Below are 22368 nucleotides of genomic sequence, written 5' to 3'. Positions count from 1 at the left end.
ATGGGGTAGAAATAACGCACCCTTGCCTTTTTCAAAAATTCCTCAAAGCAACACGTGTAGAATTAAGCAGTACTTAAAGCATTTCAAAGTCCAGAAAGGTTTTGAAAAAAAGTTACATACAGACATGGAACTTACTAAAAGATACGCTTCTATGCTTTTTTAAATAGAGATAATCACAAGAAGCAGCTAACAATAGTTATTTTGAGGAAAGGGACTAAGGGTATAAAGAAGTTTTTACTTAAATTTCTTAACCCAGGATATGCAGACTTTTTTTTAAATGTCAAACAGATTTATCTGGGTGGTGATAATCCTACCACCCTGCTATTTATGGCCTCAAAACTGAAAACATATATTTTATGAAATTAAATTCTAATCCTAAATATCTTTCTACAAACAATGTATGTTAAAAAAGACATTTCAGCGTTTTTTCTTACATTTTTTTCCTTTTCAAAATTTGCAAACCTTCAGAAAGGTTGCAAAGCTAGCGTAATGAATACCAGTATGACTTTCACCAAGTTCACCAATTAACATTTTGATACACGCACATACTATCATATATTTACATAAACAATTTTTTTGGCTGAACCTCTGAAAGTTAGTTGTAGGCATCATGGCAATTCACCCCCCAAATACTTCAGCATGTAATTCCTATGAACAAGGATTATCACACTCAAGAAGTTTAATATTGATACTATTTTCTAACATACAGTCCATATTAAAATTGCCCCAACTGTCCCATTTGTGTCCTCTATGGCTATTTTGTTTTGATCAAGGATCATGCATGTTATATCACTTTAGTCTCCTTTAGGCTAAACAGCTCCCAGCCTTTGTTTTGCCTATCATGATACTGACATTTTTAAAGAGTCTGGGCTTTTACTTCGTAAAATATGGCTCATTTTGGAAATACGTGATTGTTTCCTCATGTTTTGATTTATGTTAAACATTTTTAACAGGAATGCAACACAGATGATATATCCTATTCAATGTACCATACCAGGAGATATCTAATATCAGTTTGTTAATCAAGTTTGATCACTTTTAGTGAAATGGGTGCCAACTTAATCACTTAAGGGGACTATTTCTCTAAGTGGAGAATCCCTTCCACCACTTACTTACCTGGCTTTGCTCTCTTTTCTAGAGGTATTCACAAATAGCTCCTCAATCTAGACCCTAATTCTTCCCCCAGAGTAGCACAGACAAATCCTCCATATCTCTGTGATAGTGTTTTTAAAGAACACCAAAGATATACTGAGCACATCCAATTCAGCCCTGCTGCTCTCAGTCATAGAATATAAGCCTGATTAATCTTAAACATCAAATTAAATAGACCCTTGGGGGAAAAAAAGCAATTCAGAACCCAAAGAGTTCACATCTCAGTTACTCAGTCAGAGCCCTGAACAAGCAACTATGCTTAAGCCCACTCATGTGGTGAGGTTGGCAACATTACTATTAGAAGAAAAGGAGTATAAAGAGTTAATGTAGGAGATAAATGTTAACAAACTGAACAAACAAAATCAGTTAGAGCATTAGTACACTAAAAATCTAACCGGACACTTTGTTTAAACATACACAGTAATTTATGTGGTCAATTACATCTTTCTTCTAAGTAATTACATTTCAACATTAGAAATATTTCTATGTAATCAATAAAATTACCAATTACTGCTTTTATAAGACTGAAAATATCAATGCCAACTCACAATCTTTGATTTGAAGATATCCAGCAGACCTGATAAATGAGTGTACTGATTTGGCACTTTTCGAAGATGAACCATTTCAAAATCAGTTCGGACACCAGGACCCTGACATTCTCCCACATACATTCTTCGCCATTTGTGATGAATTTGCACGAAGAGTGGCACCTGGCTACAGGGCATAATTAAAAAGGAATAGACTTTAAGTTCACTAAATACTGAATAACTCCTAAATCTCAAGTTTTTCCACTATTACGTTATTTTAATCTCAACTATTTAAAAGCACTAAACAAGGAATACTCCCCAGACTCACATTTAAAACAAAGACACTCTTAGTTCCTTTTCTCCTTACACTAATAAACTGAAGAAATTATCATTTAGTGGCACTTTGTAGTCAGAAAACTATTTTAAAATGGCTGAAAGTCATAAAAAAGCAGAATAAAAATTTTCTTGAATAAAAGTGATCCTATCATATGAGGCTTTCCAAGGTCATAATAAAACTTGATTCACAGGCATTAAGCAATATAAATTAAACCCACACTAGTGGTGAATTATTTTTTACTTTATCATTTGAGGACATAGTTATCCTCCTTATTCAAAGATTGCCATAACCGCAAATTAGCCTACTCACTAAAATCTATTTGTAATCTCAAAATCAATACGCGTAGCACTTTCAAAGCATTTGAAGACGTGTGCAGAGAAACAAAAAATTTGAGTTACCTGAATGCATGTTCCTAGCTGAGGCTCAACAAGGGGATGCTCTGTCATCAAGTTTTAAAATTAGATTTTGCACCAAAATTTAAATAAACGAAACATTTGGAAGCAAAATACAAAAATAGTACAATTTATTCTCCATTTTAAATAGTCATGTAATATTTCAGTAAGTTTCCCTTTAGAAATGCTTTCCCTAAAGGTTTTGTTGAGTTTGTCCTTACATACCTTATTCCAATATAATAATGTACAAGTACTAATCTTAATCATAATCAAAAACCTAACAGTAATCATTTTCCCTCATAAATTATAATTTAGAATAGTTCTTAAACTCATGTCAAGGTTTTTTGAAATGTCCACCTACCAGCCAGTGTTTCCCAAAGCAACAGACACAGAACTCAGAAGAAGATTGCACTTAGATTCACTGAGAACAGCATCATTATTTGCAGCAGGGGCGATCACCACAAACTCTCGGAGTCCATACCTTAAAAAAAAAAAAGAATCACTGCCATTAAACAAGGGAAAATGTCAGAATACTAAAATTTATTATTTGAGAAACATGAAAAAATTTCCCTGAAGGAAACTTAGGCTTGAACTACAGGTCCTTCTTTCTTTCTCAAATGGCAATTGAATCTATAACAACCTGGATTTCCTTCATTTGGTGAAAAATTTCCATCTTTCATCTACTGTTTTCTCTCTATTCTTTACAAATTAGGAGCAGTTTACTGAAATCACAAAGAAAAAACATTAAATAACAGGTTTGTCTTAAAAGTTAGCTTTCAAAAATAAAAGATGAAAGCCAGCACTGACATCTTGCGTTAATTAACTGATAACATTAAGTCCACTAATGTGGAAAGGTAAAATTTTAATAAATTCCCTAAATGTCAGGAAAAGAATTATCAGCCATGATGTACTTGTGCTGAGAACATGGTTTACTCTAGTATCCTAATTAAGGAATTCTTATGTTCTTTTACTCAATAACATATTAGATAGGAATCACAAAATTATCAGAAAATGGCTTACTCTTGCTACGGTATCCTACAGTAAAGAAAACTTCTCATTTAGTTGACAAGTCCTTTAAAAACCACAAATTTGTAGCCAAAATTTACAAAAATGTTAAGGTCAAACTGGTGATCTTGCCTCCTGAAAATTCCTACCCTATTCACTCCCCAATGTATTTTTATTTAATAATATTTTTAAAATAAATTTATAAAAGGCATTAGTCATGTGCCTAATTTATTTTAACTCTATGTAGACAGTTATGAATGCTTATTTTTACGAACATTCTCAAGAAATCCCCCAAAACAGCAATAAAAAAAAAAGATTTAAAACATTTTAAAGGAGATTAACCAAGATGGCGGAGTAGAAGGACGTGCTCTCACTCCCTCTTGCGAGAGCACCAGAATCAAAACTGGCTGCTGGACAATCATTGACAGGAAGAACCTGGACTTCACCAAGGAGGATACCCCACATCCAAGGACAGAGGAGAAGCCACAGTGAGACGGTAGGAGGGGGCGCAATCAGAGTAAAATCAAATCCCATAACTGCTGGGTGGGTGACTCACAGACTGGCGAACATTTATACCACAGAAGTCCACCCACTGGAGTGAAGGTTCTGATCCCCACGTCAGGCTTCCCAACCTGGGGGTCCGGCTACGGGAGAAGGAATTCCTAGAGAATCAGACTTTGAAGCCTAGTGGGAATTGATTGTAGGACTTTGACAGGACTGGGGGAAACAGAGACCCCACTCTTGGAGGGCACACACAAAGTAATGTGTGCATCGGGACCCAGGGGAAGGAGCAGTGACCCTGGGGGAGACTGAACCAGACCTACCTGCTGGTGTTGGGGGGTCTCCTGCAGAGGCGAGTGGTGGCTCTGTTTCACCGGGGGGATAAGGACACTGGCAGCCGAGGTTCTGGGAAGTTCTCCTTGCCGTGAGCCCTCCCAGAGTCTGCCATTAACCCCACCAAAGAGCACGGGTAGGCTCCAGTGTTGGGTTGCCTCAGGCAAAACAACCAACAGGGAGGGAACCCAGCCCCACCCATCAACAGTCAAGTGGATTAAGGTTTTACTGAGCTCTGACCGCCACAGCATCAGTCAGCTCTACCCACCACCAGAGCCTACCATCAAGCCTCTTAGATAGCCTCAACCACCAGAGGGCAGAGAGCAGAAGCAAGAAAAACTACAATCCTGCAGCCTGCGGACCAAAAACCACAGTTACAGAAAGATAGAGAAGATGAAAAGGCAGAGGGCTATATACCAGATGAAGGAACAAGAAAAAACCCCAGAAAAACAACTAAATGAAGTGGAGATAGGCAACCTTCCAGAGAAAGAATTCAGAATAATGATAGTGAAGATGATCCAGGACCTTGGAATAAGAATGGAGGCAAAGATTGAGAAGATGCAAGAAATGATTAACAAAGACCTAGAAGAATTAAAGAACAAACAAACAGAGATGACCAATACAATAACTGAAATGAAAACTACACTAGAAGGAATCAATAGCAGAATAACTGAGGCAGAAGAACGGATAAGTGACCTGGAAGACAGAATGGTGGAATTCACTGCTGCGGAACAGACTAAAGAAAAAAGAATGAAAAGAAATGAAGACAGCCTAAGAGACCTCTGGGACAACATTAAACGCAACAACATTCGCGTTATAGGGGTCCCAGAAGGAGAAGAGAGAGAGAAAGGACCAGAGAAAATATTTGAAGAGATTATAGTCGAAAACTTCCCTAACATGGGAAAGGAGATAGCCACCCAAGTCCAGGAAGCGCAGAGAGTCCCATACAGAATAAACCCAAGGAGAAACACGCCGAGACACATAGTAATCAAAGTGGCAAAAATTAAAGACAAAGAAAAACTATTGAAAGCAGCAAGGGAAAAACGACAAATAACATACAAGGGAACTCCCATAAGGTTAACAGCTGATTTCTCAGCAGAAACTCTGCAAGCCAGAAGGGAGTGGCATGATATACTTAAAGTGATGAAAGGGAAGAACCTACAACCAAGATTACTCTACCCGGCAAGGATCTCATTTAGATTTGATGGAGAAATCAAAAGCTTTACAGACAAGCAAAAGCTAAGAGAATTCAGCACCACCAAACCAGCTCTACAACAAATGCTAAAGGAACTTCTCTAAGTGGGAAACACAAGAGAAGAAAAGGACCTACAAAAACAAACCCAAAACAATTAAGAAAATGGTCATAGGAACATACATATCGATAATTACCTTAAACGTGAATGGATTAAACGCCCCAACCAAAAGACATAGACTGGCTGAATGGATACAAAAACAGGACCCATATATATGCTGTCTACAAGAGACCCACTTTAGACCTAGGGACACATACAGACTGAAAGTTAGGGGATGGAAAAAGATATTCCATGCAAATGGAAATCAAAAGAAAGCTGGAGTAGCTATACTCATATCAGATAAAATAGACTTTAAAATAAAGAATGTTACAAGAGACAAGGAAGGACACTACATAATGATCCAGGGATCAATCCAAGAAGAAGATATAACAATTATAAATATATATGCACCCAACATAGGAGCACCTCAATACATAAGGCAACTGCTAACAGCTATAAAAGAGGAAATCGACAGTAACACAATAATAGTGGGGGACTTTAACACTTCACTTACACCAATGGACAGATCATCCAAAATGAAAATAAATAAGGAAACAGAAGCTTTAAATGACACAATAGACCAGATAGATTTCATTGATATATATAGGACATTCCATCCAAAAACAGCAGATTACACATTCTTCTCAAGTGCGCACGGAACATTCTCCAGGATAGATCACATCTTGGGTCACAAATCAAGCCTCAGTAAATTTAAGAAAATTGAAATCATACCAAGCATCTTTTCTGACCACAACGCTATGAGATTAGAAATGAATTACAGGGAAAAAAACGTAAAAAAGACAAACACATGGAGGCTAAACAATACGTTACTAAATAACCAAAAGATCACTGAAGAAATCAAAGAGGAAATAAAAAAATACCTAGACACAAATGACAATGAAAACACGACGACCCAAAACCTATGGGATGCAGCAAAAGCGGTTCTAAGAGGGAAGTTTATAGCTATACAAGCCTACCTAAAGAAACAAGAAAAATCTCAAGTAAACAATCTAACCTTACACCTAAAGAAACTAGAGAAAGAAGAACAAACAAAACCCAAAGTTAGTAGAAGGAAAGAAATCATAAAGATCAGAGCAGAAATAAATGAGATAGAAACAAAGAAAACAATAGCAAAGATCAATAAAACTAAAAGTTGGTTCTTTGAGAAGATAAACAAAATTGATAAGCCATTAGCCAGACTCATCAAGAAAAAGAGGGAGAGGACTCAAATCAATAAAATCAGAAATGAAAAAGGAGAAGTTACAACAGACACTGCAGAAATACAAAACATCCTAAGAGACTACTATAAGCAACTTTATGCCAATAAAATGGACAACCTGGAAGAAATGGACAAATTCTTAGAAAGGTATAACCTTCCAAGACTGAATCAGGAAGAAACAGAAAATATGAACAGACCAATCACAAGTAATGAAATTGAAAATGTGATTAAAAATCTTCCAACAAACAAAAGTCCAGGACCAGATGGCTTCACAGGTGAATTCTATCAAACATTTAGAGAAGAGCTAACACCCATCCTTCTCAAACTCTTCCAAAAAATTGCAGAGGAAGGAACACTCCCAAACTCATTCTATGAGGCCACCATCACCCTGATACCAAAACCAGACAAAGACACTACAAAAAAAAGAAAATTACAGACCAATATCACTGATGAATATAGATGCAAAAATCCTCAACAAAATACTAGCAAACAGAATCCAACAACACATTAAAAGGATCATACACCACGATCAAGTGGGATTTATCCCAGGGATGCAAGGATTCTTCAATATACGCAAATCAATCAATGTGATACACCATATTAACAAATTGAAGAAGAAAAACCATATGATCATCTCAATAGATGCAGAAAAAGCTTTTGACAAAATTCAACACCCATTTATGATAAAAACTCTCCAGAAAGTGGGCATAGAGGGAACCTACCTCAACATAATAAAGGCCATATATGACAAACCCACAGCAAACATCATTCTCAATGGTGAAAAACTGAAAGCATTTCCTCTAAGATCAGGAACGAGACAAGGATGTCCACTCTCACCACTATTATTCAACATAGTTCTGGAAGTCCTAGCCACGGCAATCAGAGAAGAAAAAGAAATAAAAGGAATACAGATTGGAAAAGAGGAAGTAAAACTGTCACTGTTTGCGGATGACATGATACTATACATAGAGAATCCTAAAACTGCCACCAGAAAACTGCTAGAGCTAATTATTGAATATGGTAAAGTTGCAGGATACAAAATTAATGCACAGAAATCTCTTGCATTCCTATACACTAATGATGAAAAATCTGAAAGAGAAATTATGGAAACACTCCCATTTACCATTGCAACAAAAAGAATAAAATACCTAGGAATAAACCTACCTAGGGAGACAAAAGACCTGTATGCAGAAAACTATAAGACACTGATGAAAGAAATTAAAGATGATACCAACAGATGGAGAGATATACCATGTTCTTGGATTGGAAGAATCAACATTGTGAAAATGAGTATACTACCCAAAGCAATCTACAGATTCAATGCAATCCCTATCAAATTACCAATGGCATTTTTTACGGAGCTAGAACAAATCATCTTAAAATTTGTATGGAGACACAAAAGACCCCGAATAGCCAAAGCAGTCTTGAGGCAAAAAAATGGAGCTGGAGGAATCAGACTCCCTGACTTCAGACTATACTACAAAGCTACAGTAATCAAGACAATATGGTACTGGCACAAAAACAGAAACATAGATCAATGGAACAAGATAGAAAGCCCAGAGATTAACCCACGCACCTATGGTCAACTAATCTATGACAAAGGAGGCAAAGATATACAATGGAGAAAAGACAGTCTCTTCAATAAGTGGTGCTGGGAAAACTGGACAGCTACATGTAAAAGAATGAAATTAGAATACTCCCTAACACCATACACAAAAATAAACTCAAAATGGATTAGAGACCTAAATATAAGACTGGACACTATAAAACTCTTAGAGGAAAACATAGGAAGAACACTCTTTGACATAAATCACAGCAAGATCTTTTTTGATCCACCTCCTAGAGTAATGGAAATAAAAACAAAAATAAACAAGTGGGACCTAATGAAACTTCAAAGCTTTTGCACAGCAAAGGAAACCATAAACAAGACGAAAAGACAACCCTCAGAATGGGAGAAAATATTTGCAAATGAATCAACGGACAAAGGATTAATCTCCAAAATATGTAAACAGCTCATTCAGCTCAATATCAAAGAAACAAACACCCCAATCCAAAAATGGGCAGAAGACCTAAATAGACATTTCTCCAAAGAAGACATACAGACGGCCACGAAGCACATGAAAAGATGCTCAACATCACTAATTATTAGAGAAATGCAAATCAAAACTACAATGAGGTATCACCTCACTCCTGTTAGAATGGGGATCATCAGAAAATCTACAAACAACAAATGCTGGAGAGGGTGTGGAGAAAAGGGAACCCTCTTGCACTGTTGGTGGGAATGTAAATTGATACAGCCACTCTGGAGAACAATATGGAGGTTCCTTAAAAAACTAAAAATAGAATTACCATATGACCCAGCAATCCCACTACTGGGCATATACCCAGAGAAAACCGTAATTCAAAAAGACACATGCACCCGAATGTTCATTGCAGCACTATTTACAATAGCCAGGTCATGGAAGCAACCTAAATGCCCATCAACAGACGAATGGATAAAGAAGATGTGGTACATATATACAATGGAATATTACTCAGCCATAAAAAGGAACGAAATTGAGTCATTTGTTGAGACGTGGATGGATCTGGAGACTGTCATACGGAGTGAAGTGGGTCAGAAAGAGAAAAACAAATATCATATATTAATGCATGTATGTGGAACCTAGAAAAATGGTACAGATGAGCCAGTTTGCAGGGCAGAAGTTGAGACACAGATGTAGAGAATGGACATATGGACACCAAGGGGGGAAAACTGCGGTGAGGTGGGGATGGTGGTGTGCTGAATTGGGCGATTGGGATTGACATGTATACACTGATATGTATAAAGTTGATGCCTAATAAGAACCTGCAGTATAAAAAAACAAACAAAACAACTAATACTAAACTTTCATTGGGTTATTTGTATGGAAATATGTTAATATAAATGTTTCAGACATTACATGAAATTCCTAAAAATCTTATATTTGTATTTGTATGGAAATATGTATGGAAATATGTTAATATAAATGTTTCAGACATTACATGAAATTTCTAAAAATCTTATATTTGTATTTGTATGGAAATATGTATGGAAATATGTTAATATAAATGTTTCAGACATTACATGAAATTTCTAAAAATCTTATATGTTCTGGTATAATGTTATAAGTAATAATCCTAGTTATTACTTTAAAATGTATATCTCAGAAATAACTAATTTTCTTGTCAACTGCATTATTATGAACTTTCATCAAATCTTTTACCGTGGTCATTTTTAAGTCTTTTGTCATTTACAGACAGTTCTGGGTGTACTCTGATGATTTTGCAAATATGTTCCTATAAAAGGGTTTCATCTTCAAGAAATTCATGGAAAAGACTCTGACAAGTACAGGTTTCTGGTAACTGACTGTACTGCTGAACTGAATGAATAAGCATTTTCAGAACTCTGATGAAAAACTGATGAACTCATAAAAGTGCTAATAAAAGATCAAGATGAAAAAAAAACAATTAATTACATGGGACTGAGTGAACTGATGAGGATGAGTATAATTTTTGTGACTTTCTGTCTGAATTAAAAAAAAAAAAAATCCCACAAGGACTCAGAGGCAAAGAATATACAAATCAATTTTCACTGCAAAGTAAAGGAGCTGTTACAGTGGAGGATTACTGGACTGAATGTCAATATTATGACATATTATGAGTGTGTTTCATGTTTGGTAATTGCAATCATTGTTGCTTTTGTTGTGGTCATCCATGTACAATGCTTGGTGTCAGTCTATTTATCTCTTGTAAAAATAAAATACAGTGTGTGTGTGTGAAAAAAAACAAAAACAAAAAAAAAACAAAAACAAACAAAAAAAACAAAAACAAAAAAAAAAACAAAAAAAAGTGTAAAAGTAATAAAAAAAAAAAAAAGAAAAAAATAAAAAAATAAAACATTTTAAAGTCCAACCCATAATCTGTTTACTGTTTAGATGACAAAAATTTATTTCATCTTCTCACCTCACCTCCACCCTCCTACCCCTGAAATCAAAATTAGTTATGTAGAAGCAGCATCAAATACTGGAAAGAACCCAGAGCTGTGACTTTTAAGCTCTAAAGGTCTTTAAATACAGTTTTCTTCTTTCTTTTCTTAATGTCCTTGGAAGAAAGGAAACAAAACAATATTTTGCCTTGGTATCCCCAGGCACTAGAGTGAAACCACTGCCAACAGTTTCTTGGTCATTCTTCCAGAACTATTCCATCCATCCATTTACTCATCCTATCCTCAAAAAAGATTACATTATATATACTTTTTGTACCTTCTTTTCAAAGGTTCATCTCCCCTACTGATCAGTACTTTGTTTCCATTACCTGGAATGTTTCCCCTACACTCAATTGCCATCACAGAATAGCAATGGATTCTTTTTTTGAAGATTTATCTCAAATACCACCCCATTACCCCTGTTAAATATGCTCTCTTCTTTGATTTCGAATGTATTTTTTCTATTATCATTATCTTTAAGAGATCAATATATACAAGTGGTTGACAGGTACATGAAAAGATGCTCAACATCACTAATCATCAGGGAAATGTAAATCAAAACCACCATGACAAATCACCTTACACCTTTTAGAGCGGCTATCATCAAAAAGAAAAGAAAAACAAGGGCTTCCCTGGTGGCGCAGTGGTTAAGAATCCGCCTGCCAATGCAGGGGACATGCATTCGAGCCCTGGTCCAGGAAGATCCCACATGCCGCGGAGCAACTAAGCCCGTGCGCCACAACTACTGAGCCTGCGCTCTAGGGCCCACAAGGCATGATTACTGAGCCCGCGTGCCACAACTATTGAAGCCCGCGCGCCTAGAGCCCATGCTCTGCAACAAGAGAAACCACTGCAATGAGAAGCCTGCGCACCACAACAAAGAGTAGCCCTCACTCGCCGCAACTAGAGAAAGCCCGCAAGGAGCAACGAAGACCCAGTGCAGCCAAAAATAAATAAATAAAATTTAAAAAAAAGAAAAACAAGTACTGGCAAGGATATAGAAAAAAAGGAACCCTGGTGGGAATGTAAATTGGTGCAGCCAGCAGGACAAACAGTATGGAGGTGCCTCCAAAAAATTTTTAAATAGAGCTACCATATGATCCAGCAATTCTATTTCTGGGTGTTTATCCAAAGAAAACAAAAACTAATTCAAAAAGATATGTGCACCCCCATGTTCAATGCAGCATTATTTACAATAGCCAAGATATGGAAACAACTTAAGCATCCACTGATGGATGAATGGATAAAGAAAACGTGGTATACATATACAATGGAGTATTATTCTGTCATAGAAAAGGATGAAATCTTACCATTTGCAACAACATGGATGGACTTGAGGACATTATGCTACTTGAAACAAGTCAGACAGAGAAAGACGAAGTAACATATGATCTCACTTACATATGGAATCAAAAAAAAAAAAACCAGAAAACAAACAAAAAAACCCAAAAAAAACACCTAGGTCATAGATACAGACAACAGATTGGTGGCTACCAGAGGTGGCGTGTGGGAGGTGTTCGAAATGGGTGAAAGGCTCAAAAGGTACAAATTTCCAGTTATAAAGTAAGTCATGGTGATGTAATGTACAGCATGGTGACTATAGTTAATAATACTGTACTGCATATTTGCAAGTTGCTAAGAGAATAAATCTTAAAAGTTCTCATCACAAGAAAAAAAAATTTGTAACTGTGTATGCTAACACGTAATAACAGGACTTACTATGGTGATCATTTCACAATATATACAAATATCAAATCATTATGTTGTACACCTGAAACTAATATAACATTATATATCAATTATACCTTACAAAAAAAAAAAAGGTTGTTCTTATGCACACTGGCTTTGTCAAGAAACCTGATTACACTTGCTAATAAGCCTCCTAGTGGCAATAATGAGGAATTAATTTTTTAAAAAAGATCAATATAAATCATTGATTTACTTTCCCTACTAGAACTACTTGAGCCTGAGACCATGCCTTCATCAAGTAAACAAACATTAGGTGGGAGCTTTAAAAAATGAGCAAAATCAACAACAACAAAACATTAAAAAATAGACAAAGGATTTCAATAGACATTACTCTGAAGAAGATATACAAATTGCAAATAAGCACATGAAAAGATGTAGCCAACATTACTAATTATTAGGGAAATGTAAATCAAAACCACAAGATACTACTTCACATCTGTTAGAATGGTTATTATTTAAAAAGCAAAACAAAACAGAAAACAAGTATTGACACGGATATGGAAAAATCAGAATGCTTGAGCATGACTGGTGGAAACGCTAAATGGTACAGCTGCTATGGAAAAGAACACAGTGGTTCTTCAAAAATTTAAAACACAGGATGACCAGCAATTCCACATCTGGTCCAATACCCAAAAGAATTAAAAGCATGGACTCAAAACAGATATTTGAACACCCATGTTCACAGCAGCATTATCCACAATAGTCAAAAGGTGGAAACAAACCAACTGTCAATTAACAGATGAATGGATAAACAAAATGTGGGACATACATACAATGAAATATTATTCAGCCTTAAAAAGGAAAGACATTCTACATACTACATACTACAACACAGATGAAATTTGAAGACATTATGTTAAGTGAAATAAGCCAGTCACAAAAGGATAAATATTTTATGATTCTACTTATATGAGGTACATAGAGTGGTCAAACTCATAGAGGCAGAAAGTAGAATGGTACTTAGCAGGGGCTAGGGTAGGAAGGAATGGGGAGTTATTGTTTAATGAATACAGAGTTTCAATATGGGAAAATGAAAAAGTTCCGAAGATGGACAGTGGTGACGGATGCACAAAAATTTGAAAGTACTTAACGCCACTGAACGGTACACTTAAAAAACAGTTAAAGGGGCTTCCCTGGTGGCACAGTGGTTGAGAATCTGCCTGCCAATGCAGGGGACATGGGTTCAAGCCCTTGTCTGGGAAGATTCCACATGCCGCGGAGCAACTAGGCCCGTGAGCCACAACTACTGAGCCTGCACGTCTGGAGCCTGTGCCCCGCAATAAGAGAGGCTGCGACAGTGAAAGGCCCGTGCACCGCGATGAAAAGTGGCCCCCACTTACCACAACTAGAGAAAGCCCTCGCATAGAAACGAAGACCCAACACAACCAAAAAAAATAAAGTAAATAAATAAATAAATGTCAGGAGCTCTTTAAAAAATAAATAAAAATAAATAAATAAATATAACAACAACAAAAAAAAGTAGGCTTTGAAAAAACAAATGGTTAAAATGGTAAATTTTGTTGTGTCACCACAATAAAAAATTAAGCATAATAAATAAGCGAAACTAATATATATTTCCAATAATAAGAAATATAAATGGCTAATAATTCTATTAAAAGATTTTCAAACTTAACAGTGACTAGGTAAATGAAACAAGATATCAAAACCTATTAAATCTGCAAAAAATATAAAACACTGATAAGATCCAGTGTTGGCAAGAGTTTGGGATATGCCACAGGTGGTTGTATAAACTCTTAAAACATTTCCAGAGGGCAAAAAGGCAAAACATATCAATATTTAAAATTCACAAAATTTGAACTAATTATATCTCTCTATATCTATGCTACAAAAACATTCATACAAATGCACAAAGATATATGTACTATGAACTTCATTATAATAGTTTAATTGTGAAAAACTAGAAACAACTTTAAGCTCCTTCAACAGAGAAATGGGTAAATAATTACAGTACCTCCCTATACTAGGAAAAATTTAATAGTCATTAAAAAAAGTAAGGTAAATCTGAACTTAATGATATAAAGGCTATACGAAATGCTGAGAAAAAAGAAATATATATCACAATAATACGTATAGTAAAATCCATATAAAAAAATCCCCCAATGCGCAAAAATACATATACATATAACTCACATATTCATAAAAAGTATATGATGGACATAACCCACATTTCCCATGGTTTTGTTCTTGGTTATCCAAAATTAAGAAAGTATGAGATGTTTTAGCCCACATTTTTGCATATGTGGAAAAGGGAAGGATGTGGAGGAGAGAGTGGGAAAAGTGAAAGGGGAATGTGATGTAAGATAATGAGTTTCATTAATAAATCTTTATATATCCTACAACTTCTAGTTTAGCAATTTAAATTTATTTGGAGCTCAAATGCATCAACATAAAAAATAAAAATCCCACTATGGCAATACTTAATCATAGAGTTGTTTTATCTGACAAATTACATATGTATACTAAATACTAAGTTTAAATATAAATGAGCCTTAGCATCACATCCTCCAATTGAGAAAGGTAGGACAATCTACCACTCACTTTTCTCTTTTGTTTTAAGATGCCTTTTTCTTTCTTGCTTGCTACAATTTTAAAATCCTTACATGTATTACTTTAGAAAGAAATATATTCAGAGCCTCTTCAAACAGTATAAAGAATATATGCATAAAATAATGGATCACCAAAAATGGTGGTAATAAACAATGAAAAAACCATTTCTTAGACTTATTTAAATCCCTAGCATCTACAAAAATAACTGAGAAAATGGAAGTGTTCAATAAACAACTGCTTTTTTTTCAATGTTTTCCCCCAATGATCCTTCGATATTGCATTCTGTATCTTTAATCTATAATCTACTATAACCAAGCAGGACCCTATGGCCCTTCCTGGAACAGGACTCCCACCCATGTCCTCTGCCTACCTTCTGTCTGTAGAAAAACTTTAGTCAAAGAATAAATTTAATCAGAGAAGTGAGAAAATGAAGAAAGGAAAACAGTCAAGCAAGACAAAATAATAATAGTTTAGCCATCAACAAAGTCAAGGACCTTTAATTCCTCAAGGGAGGAGGAATTAAATATTCTGAGCCATATTCTTTGAGCTGTTTTGCAGATACTGAAACACCCACCAGGTGGGAGAAGTTAACTGTCTGCGGCCCACAAGCATATAGGGCCCAGACCAGTTGGAAGCAGAAGGTTGATGATGCTGACTCCCAATTACCTCACTACCAACCAATCAGAAGAATGCCCACGAGCTGATCACACGCCCCACAAACCACCCCCTCCCTCACCCTGTCTTTATAAACCTTTCCTTGAAAGCCTTCAGGTCTTTTAAGCACTGGCTGCCCTGGACTCCTTGCTTGGCTCCCTGCAATAAATGCTGCACTTTCCTTCACCACAACCCAGTGCCAGTAGACTGGCTTGCCTGCATACAGGCAAACGGACCCAAGTCTGGTTCAGTTAACACTGCTAGGTTAATTTTGGTAAAATCTAGCAATTTTATACAGTATAGCTCCATTTCTTCCCCTCTTTCTTTGTGCAATATTGTCATATATATTATGGATACACGTTACAAACCCAACAATACAGTGCTATAATTATTGCTTAAGCAAACTTATGTTTTAAAAAAATAAGAGAATATATCTTTTGTATTTATTAGGGAATTTCCAATGCTCTTCATTTCTTCCTGTGGATCCGAGTTACTGTTTTCTTTAATACTGCCAGTAAGGCGGGTCAGCCTACAATGAATTCTCTCAGGCTTTGTTTATATGACAATGTTGTTATTTCACCTTTATTTTTGAAAATAGTTTTGGTGGCTACAGAATTCCTGGTTGATAGTTTTCTTCTGTTTCAGCACTCTGAATATGTCACTGTACTGCCCTCTGACTCCCACTGCTTTTAATGAGAAGCCAGCGAGCAGTATTGTCCTCTTGTACATGATGAGTCATTTCTCCCTTGCTGTTTTAGATTCTCTTTGTCTTTGGGTTTCAGCAAGTTGACTAGAATGTATCTAGGTGTGGTTCTCTTCTGTGTTTATCCTACTTGGAGTTCATTGAGATTCCAGGGTCCCTAAGGAATTTTTTTTTTTCTCCATCAAACCTGGGAAGTTTTCAGCCATTATTTCTGAAATAATATTTTCTGCCCTTATCTTTCTCTTCATCTGGGATTCCCATTACAGTATGCTTTGGAACAATGATACTGACCCACGCATCTCTAAAGTTCTGTTCATTTTTCTCTAATTTTTTCTTTTATTCTTTGGATTGGATAATTTCTATTAATCTTTCAAATCCACCAACTCTTTATTCTGCTATCTCAGATCTGCTTTTGAGCATATCTGGTCAAAGTTTACTTCAGCTATCCTTTTCAACTCTAGGAATTTCCATTTGGTTCTCTATTATAATTTCTATTTACTGAGGTTTCCTATTTGACTCATTGTTAGTCTATTTTTAATTCTTTCGATACAGTTCCTTTAATTCTTTGAACACACTTATAACTGCTTTGAAGTTATTGCTGAATCCAACCTCTGGACCCAATAAGAGTCCATTTCTACTGACTGTTTTTTTCTACTTACACATGTCACACTTCCCTGTGTGACCTTGCAAATCTATTAATTTGTGGTTGAAAATTACATTTAGATAACATACTGTAGTAAAATCAGGTCCCTTTTAACTTTCTGCTGGTTGTTAGTTTCTTTTTTGTTTGTTTGTATTTAGTAAATTGCAGACTACAACTGTGCAATCTGTATTCCCCAAAGTGTTCTGTTACTTATGTCTCTATTCAGTAATTTTATTCTTATTTTTTAGCCTGGCTCCCTAGGGGCTACTCCTTGTCTGTATAGCTTAGTGGTAAATCAGTAATTGGGGCACAGATTGTGCTCAAATGGCTGAACCCATAAGGCTTCCCTTCTGCTGACTGATCTGGGTGTCGGGATTGGGGAATGCATACAAAGTTGCAACCAGTTCTCAAGTTAGGGCTCTCTTGGGTCTCCCATGCACACATGTAGTTTCCCTATCATACAGGGATGTGTACAGAGTGTATCCAGCTCTACTATGGCTTTCATACAGGATCTCCCTGTTAAATTTCTGAATAATCCACCACTGGCTTTGGACTAGGTGTGGAACCTTGACCTAGCAAAGGTACAGGGTTTCCCCATCCATTCTCAATTGAGTCTGCTACTTTTAGTAGGCAAAGCCACCGGCTTTTGCCCTCCACCCAGAATCAAACCTGCCCATCTGGCAATAGAGCTGATGGTTTTCACCACCAACCTAGACTGGAAAGCTACAGTTCTCATCAACACAGACTGGGGAGAAGAGGGGGAGGTGACAGAAACAGCAATGGGCAAAAGGACCAGAGGTTCCCTCTATTCTTACCTAAGCTCTAGCAGTTGTTCAAGAATAAATGCTCCTAAATTTATTTGCCTCTAGTGCCTTGAAATGGTTGTTTTGATTATTTTTTTTTCCAGTTTCATACTTTTTTGTCACACTTTTTTTTCCAGAGAGGAATTGAAAATTCTTCATGTCACAGTTACCAGAAGTCCTCTAAACGTTTGCTTTTGAAAGAATAAGAACATTTTACAGGTTCTTAGGGCTAAATACCATTCTTTCAAAACTATCAGGTTCTTTTACACGTATCTCTTTCTAGGACTAGAAAAAAAGTACATTAAAATCACAAATATGAATCTTTTTTTAAAAAGCTATCGTAATTATTCAACTACACAGCTGCCAAGGTTTCTTATGGACTGTTGCTTACGCTGTTGCTGTTTCTTTGTGGTGACCAATAAAGTGTGATTGAAGGTGAAAGCCCAAAGACCAGGCTAGACAAAGGCAAAATCAGAGACAAAATCTGTCCTCAGTTAAACCCAGCTGTACTTTCAGTGTATTTTTCTAATCTCAGTAAAGTCTCCCCAGGCATATAACATTTATGCTCTCACTTTTTGTATTATTTTCATATTGCTGCTGTAACAAATTACCACCAACTTGGCAGCTTAAAACAACACAAATTTATTATCTTTCAGTTCTATAAGTTAGAAGTCTGACGCAAGTCTCACCAGGCTAAATCAAGGTGTCAGCAAGGCTATGTTCCTTCTGGAGACTCTAAGGGAGAATCCATTCCTTGCCTTTCCCAGTTTCTAGGGGCTACCCTCATTCCTTGGCTCATGACCTTCTTCCATCTTCAAATCCAGGAACAGCAGGCCAAGTTATTCTCACATCACAACACTCTGACACTATCTTCTGCCTCTTTTCTACTTTCAAGAACTCTTGTGATTATACTCGGCCCACCCAGATAACCCAGGAAAAATCTCCCTATCTTAAAGTCAGCTGATTAGCAACCCTAATTCCATCTGCTCTCTTGATTCCTTCTTGCCACATAACCTATACTCACATGTTCTAGGATGTGGACATCTTTAGGAGGTACAGAGGTTCATTATCCTGGCCACCACACCCTCTGCTCAAAAAATATCTCATAAATTTACCTTTGGACATAAATGTCTGCTAAGGCTAATGTCTGTGTCATTTCTAGGGCTAATTTTTTTTTAATAAATAACAAATAATGAAGGGAATAAATCTCTAATGATGATTTCAGGATCAGCCATTAGAAGGTATTTAAAGGATAGGTATAAAAGGAGGCAGAGAGAATCAGCCAACAGATCACATCATTAAGATCAGTTACCCTGCCTAGACTATAAAACTTAATCATGAAACTGTAAACAAGCCCCTGTGTCCCTGTTTTTTGAAGTAAGAGGCTTCTGCTTTAGTCTCCCAGACCTCCCCTGAATCTCAAAAGGCTGGCTCAAGAGTTAATTATTAGGAAATGTAAGCATGTAGAAACAAAGCAAAGATGCTGGGCCAGAAAACTGGTAACAATTTAGACTATAAATCAGCCACATAGCAGAGTCACTGAACTCCCAGTTCCCTGAAAGATATAAAGGTCTGACACACATTCCTAAGTTGTTTTTACAGAAACCAGACCCCCACCAGATGAAAACTGCCAACCCCAAGCACAAAGACCCCAAACTGGTTGGAGCCAGAAGAATGATGATGTGCGAAACTTCACCTTGATGCCAACCAGTCCAAGAACTGAGCACAAGCTGATCATGGACCATGCAGTGCCTTTGAAAACCCTTCCCTGAAAGCCATCGTGGAGTTGGGTCTTTTGAGCATGAGCTGCCCATTCTCCTTGCTTGGTACATTGCAATAAATGCTGCACTTTACTTCACCACAATACGGTTTTAGTAGACTGGCTGCGCTGTGCAGACCCAAGAACAGGTTCCGTAGCAATCATGTCCACATATCTTTTTGAGACCAGTTTTATAAACTACCCTTTAAAAAGTTAAACAGGCTTAAAGCTAATCTGGCAGGTGCTTGATATAAAAACCGAAACTAGGAGATATCAAAATAGGTATAGATTGATAAACTTAAACCATCAAAATTCGGCATTTGACATAAATGTTCTATTTTCTAAAGATTAATAGAATCTTTAATAGATTAATAGAATTTTGATTAAGCATATGTTAAGTTTTTCTCATTCTGACAGGGTCAATCTTTACTAACTGTATTATGTATGGTATAAATATTTTGCATAATACCTCAAATTTTCAGTGTCTGCTTTATTAACTTTAGTTCAATTTAAAAAATGAAATATCTATAGGTGAAAACTTCTGTGTATCTTATTCTTCAGTTGCTAAGAACCATGGTGATTAATTTGTATGCTTGAAAATTTTAAGAATTTTTATTTTTAACAATTACAATTTTAAAATTCTATAAAAAAAACATAAGTATGAGAACATTATGAAATCTTCTTAAGATGCCCAGTTCGCATTAGGGTCCAAATACACAGACACCATCTCATATTTTGCCGTTCTCCACACTCAGCTGCCATGCTCCAGGCTTACCAAACTACTCGCAGTTTTCAAGTTCATTTAGGTATCATCACGTCTACTGATGCTCTTCTCCTGCCTTGAATATCTTTTCATCTAACTTCACCTGGCTTATTCTCACTTGCCTTGCAGGACTCAGGTGAAGCATCACCGCTTCTGGAAACATTTTCCTGACTTGATCTGTCTAGAAAGGCAGTATCTCCTATGAGTTTGCATCAAGCCCTGAGGGCACTTATCAACAGTGTTGCCGTTTGTTGCCTTGTCTCTAACCCTCTTCTAATCCCAAAGCTCACTGAGGCAGGGACCACATTTTATCTTTGATATCCCAGTACCTGGCTCATAGTAAATGTTTAAAAAGAATGTTTGCTGAATAAAAGAAAACACACATACTTTTAACATGTCGAATTTTCAAATAGTTCTCAAAAGTTTGGTTGTTGGCCTTCTAACCTTTAAGAAAAATCAAATTAAAAAAATGGAAGTGATACAGCAGATTTACATGACACAGGTCCCCCTTCCCCCCAAACACACCAAAATACCTAATAAGACATGATAATGTTTTTGAAATACACAGCTGAACTTGAAAGAATAGAAAGGAGATTCCTGAGTCACAGAAACAAAGAGGGAACTGAATGGCAGAAGTAAGCATGCAAGGTGACTCTGAAGAAAAACAGGGGATTATCAAGTCTGGATATAGGCCCTCACAGCTAGGGACTAGGGATGGGGATTTTACAGGATAAGCCTTTCAGATGCTAAAAGCCTATCAGCATGACTCACAAAGCTGTCTGCAAAACTGAAGGTGCTTTGATAGACTAGACAGACTGAAAGTGATGGAAGAAAAGTCTGTTTATGTCTGAGAATACAACATATTTAGCTTAGCATAGATAATGTGAATTATATCACTGAGACTGATAAGGTATAACCAGCCCAGGGGAAGTGGTCTTTGGCATGTATCCAGGCTAGGTTATGTCCAAAATGCCCGAGCCTCATAATAAATATAAATAAGGCTAGGTCTGGAAACTATGCTTCCAAAAGTATTATATGACTCAGATATTAGCACCCCTTGCTTATGAGGGACTGAGAGTAAGAAGCTGCATATTTTTCTGATGATGTTACCAATCTCCCTACAAGGTACCCTAAACACATCAGTTCCTTCTGTATCCTTTATACTTAATCAAGCATTGTCTGTGCATGGACTTTCCATCAATCCAAATCAGTACACAGGTTGTAATGTTTTGAATGGCCCCTCAGGGATATGGGTGTACATGAGGCAAGGAACTGGAACTACGACTTCTGCTTAAAGCCTGGATCTTAGAAGAGACTGCCACCTCAATAAAACAACTCCAGGCCCAGATGGTTTCAATGGCAAATTCTACCAAATATTAAAGAAGATAACATCAATTTTACACAGTCTCTTCCAGAAAACAGATGTGAACAAAATACTTCCCAATTTATATTATGAGGCCAGCATTTCTCTGACATCAAAACCAAAATATAGGAAAACTACAGACCAGTATTTCTCATTAACACAGACACTAAAGTCCTCAACAAAATATCAGCATATCAAATTCAGCAATACATATAAGCACAAATACAAATTACACCACGAAGAAGTAGAAGTAGAGTTCATCTTGCGGATGCAAAGCTAATTAGCTATCTACCAAAATCATCCAATGTAATCACCATATTAAAAATCTAAAGAAGAAACAAATGGGGACTTCCCTGGTGGCACAGTGGTTAAGAATCTGCCTGCCAATGCAGCAGACACGGGTTCGAGCCCTGGTCCGGGAAGATCCCACATGCCGCAGAGCAACTAAGCCCGTGCACCACAACTACTGAGCCTGCGCTCTAGAGCCCACTAGCCACAACTACTGAAGCCCGTGGGCCTAGAGCCCATGCTCTGCAACAAGAGAAGCCACCACAATGAGAAGCCCATGCACTGCAATGAAGAGTAGCCCCGGCTCACCACAG

At 36.7% G+C, this 22368-nt stretch overlaps 1 protein-coding gene across 4 annotated transcripts in view; it reads right to left on the bottom strand.

Moving 5' to 3' along the window:
• The window catches only part of RAB3GAP1 (RAB3 GTPase activating protein catalytic subunit 1), a 157592-nt gene that overhangs the window by 90872 nt on the left and 44352 nt on the right, over positions 1-22368 (bottom strand). For all 4 annotated transcript variants that reach the window (XM_082465821.1, XM_082465820.1, XM_082465819.1 and 1 more), the window contains exons 6-7: positions 2770-2889; positions 1701-1866 (exon numbers count right to left, since the gene is read on the bottom strand). In XM_082465821.1, the coding sequence (XP_082321947.1) occupies positions 1701-1866; positions 2770-2889 (286 nt within the window). The remainder of the gene's footprint in view (positions 1-1700; positions 1867-2769; positions 2890-22368) is intronic.

Source organism: Balaenoptera physalus, assembly GCF_965194825.1.
Source record: "Balaenoptera physalus genome assembly, chromosome: 6".
NCBI lineage: Eukaryota > Metazoa > Chordata > Mammalia > Artiodactyla > Balaenopteridae > Balaenoptera > Balaenoptera physalus.
The sequence above is the reverse complement of the archived record's forward strand: the minus strand, read 5'-3'. Positions and strand labels throughout refer to the sequence as shown.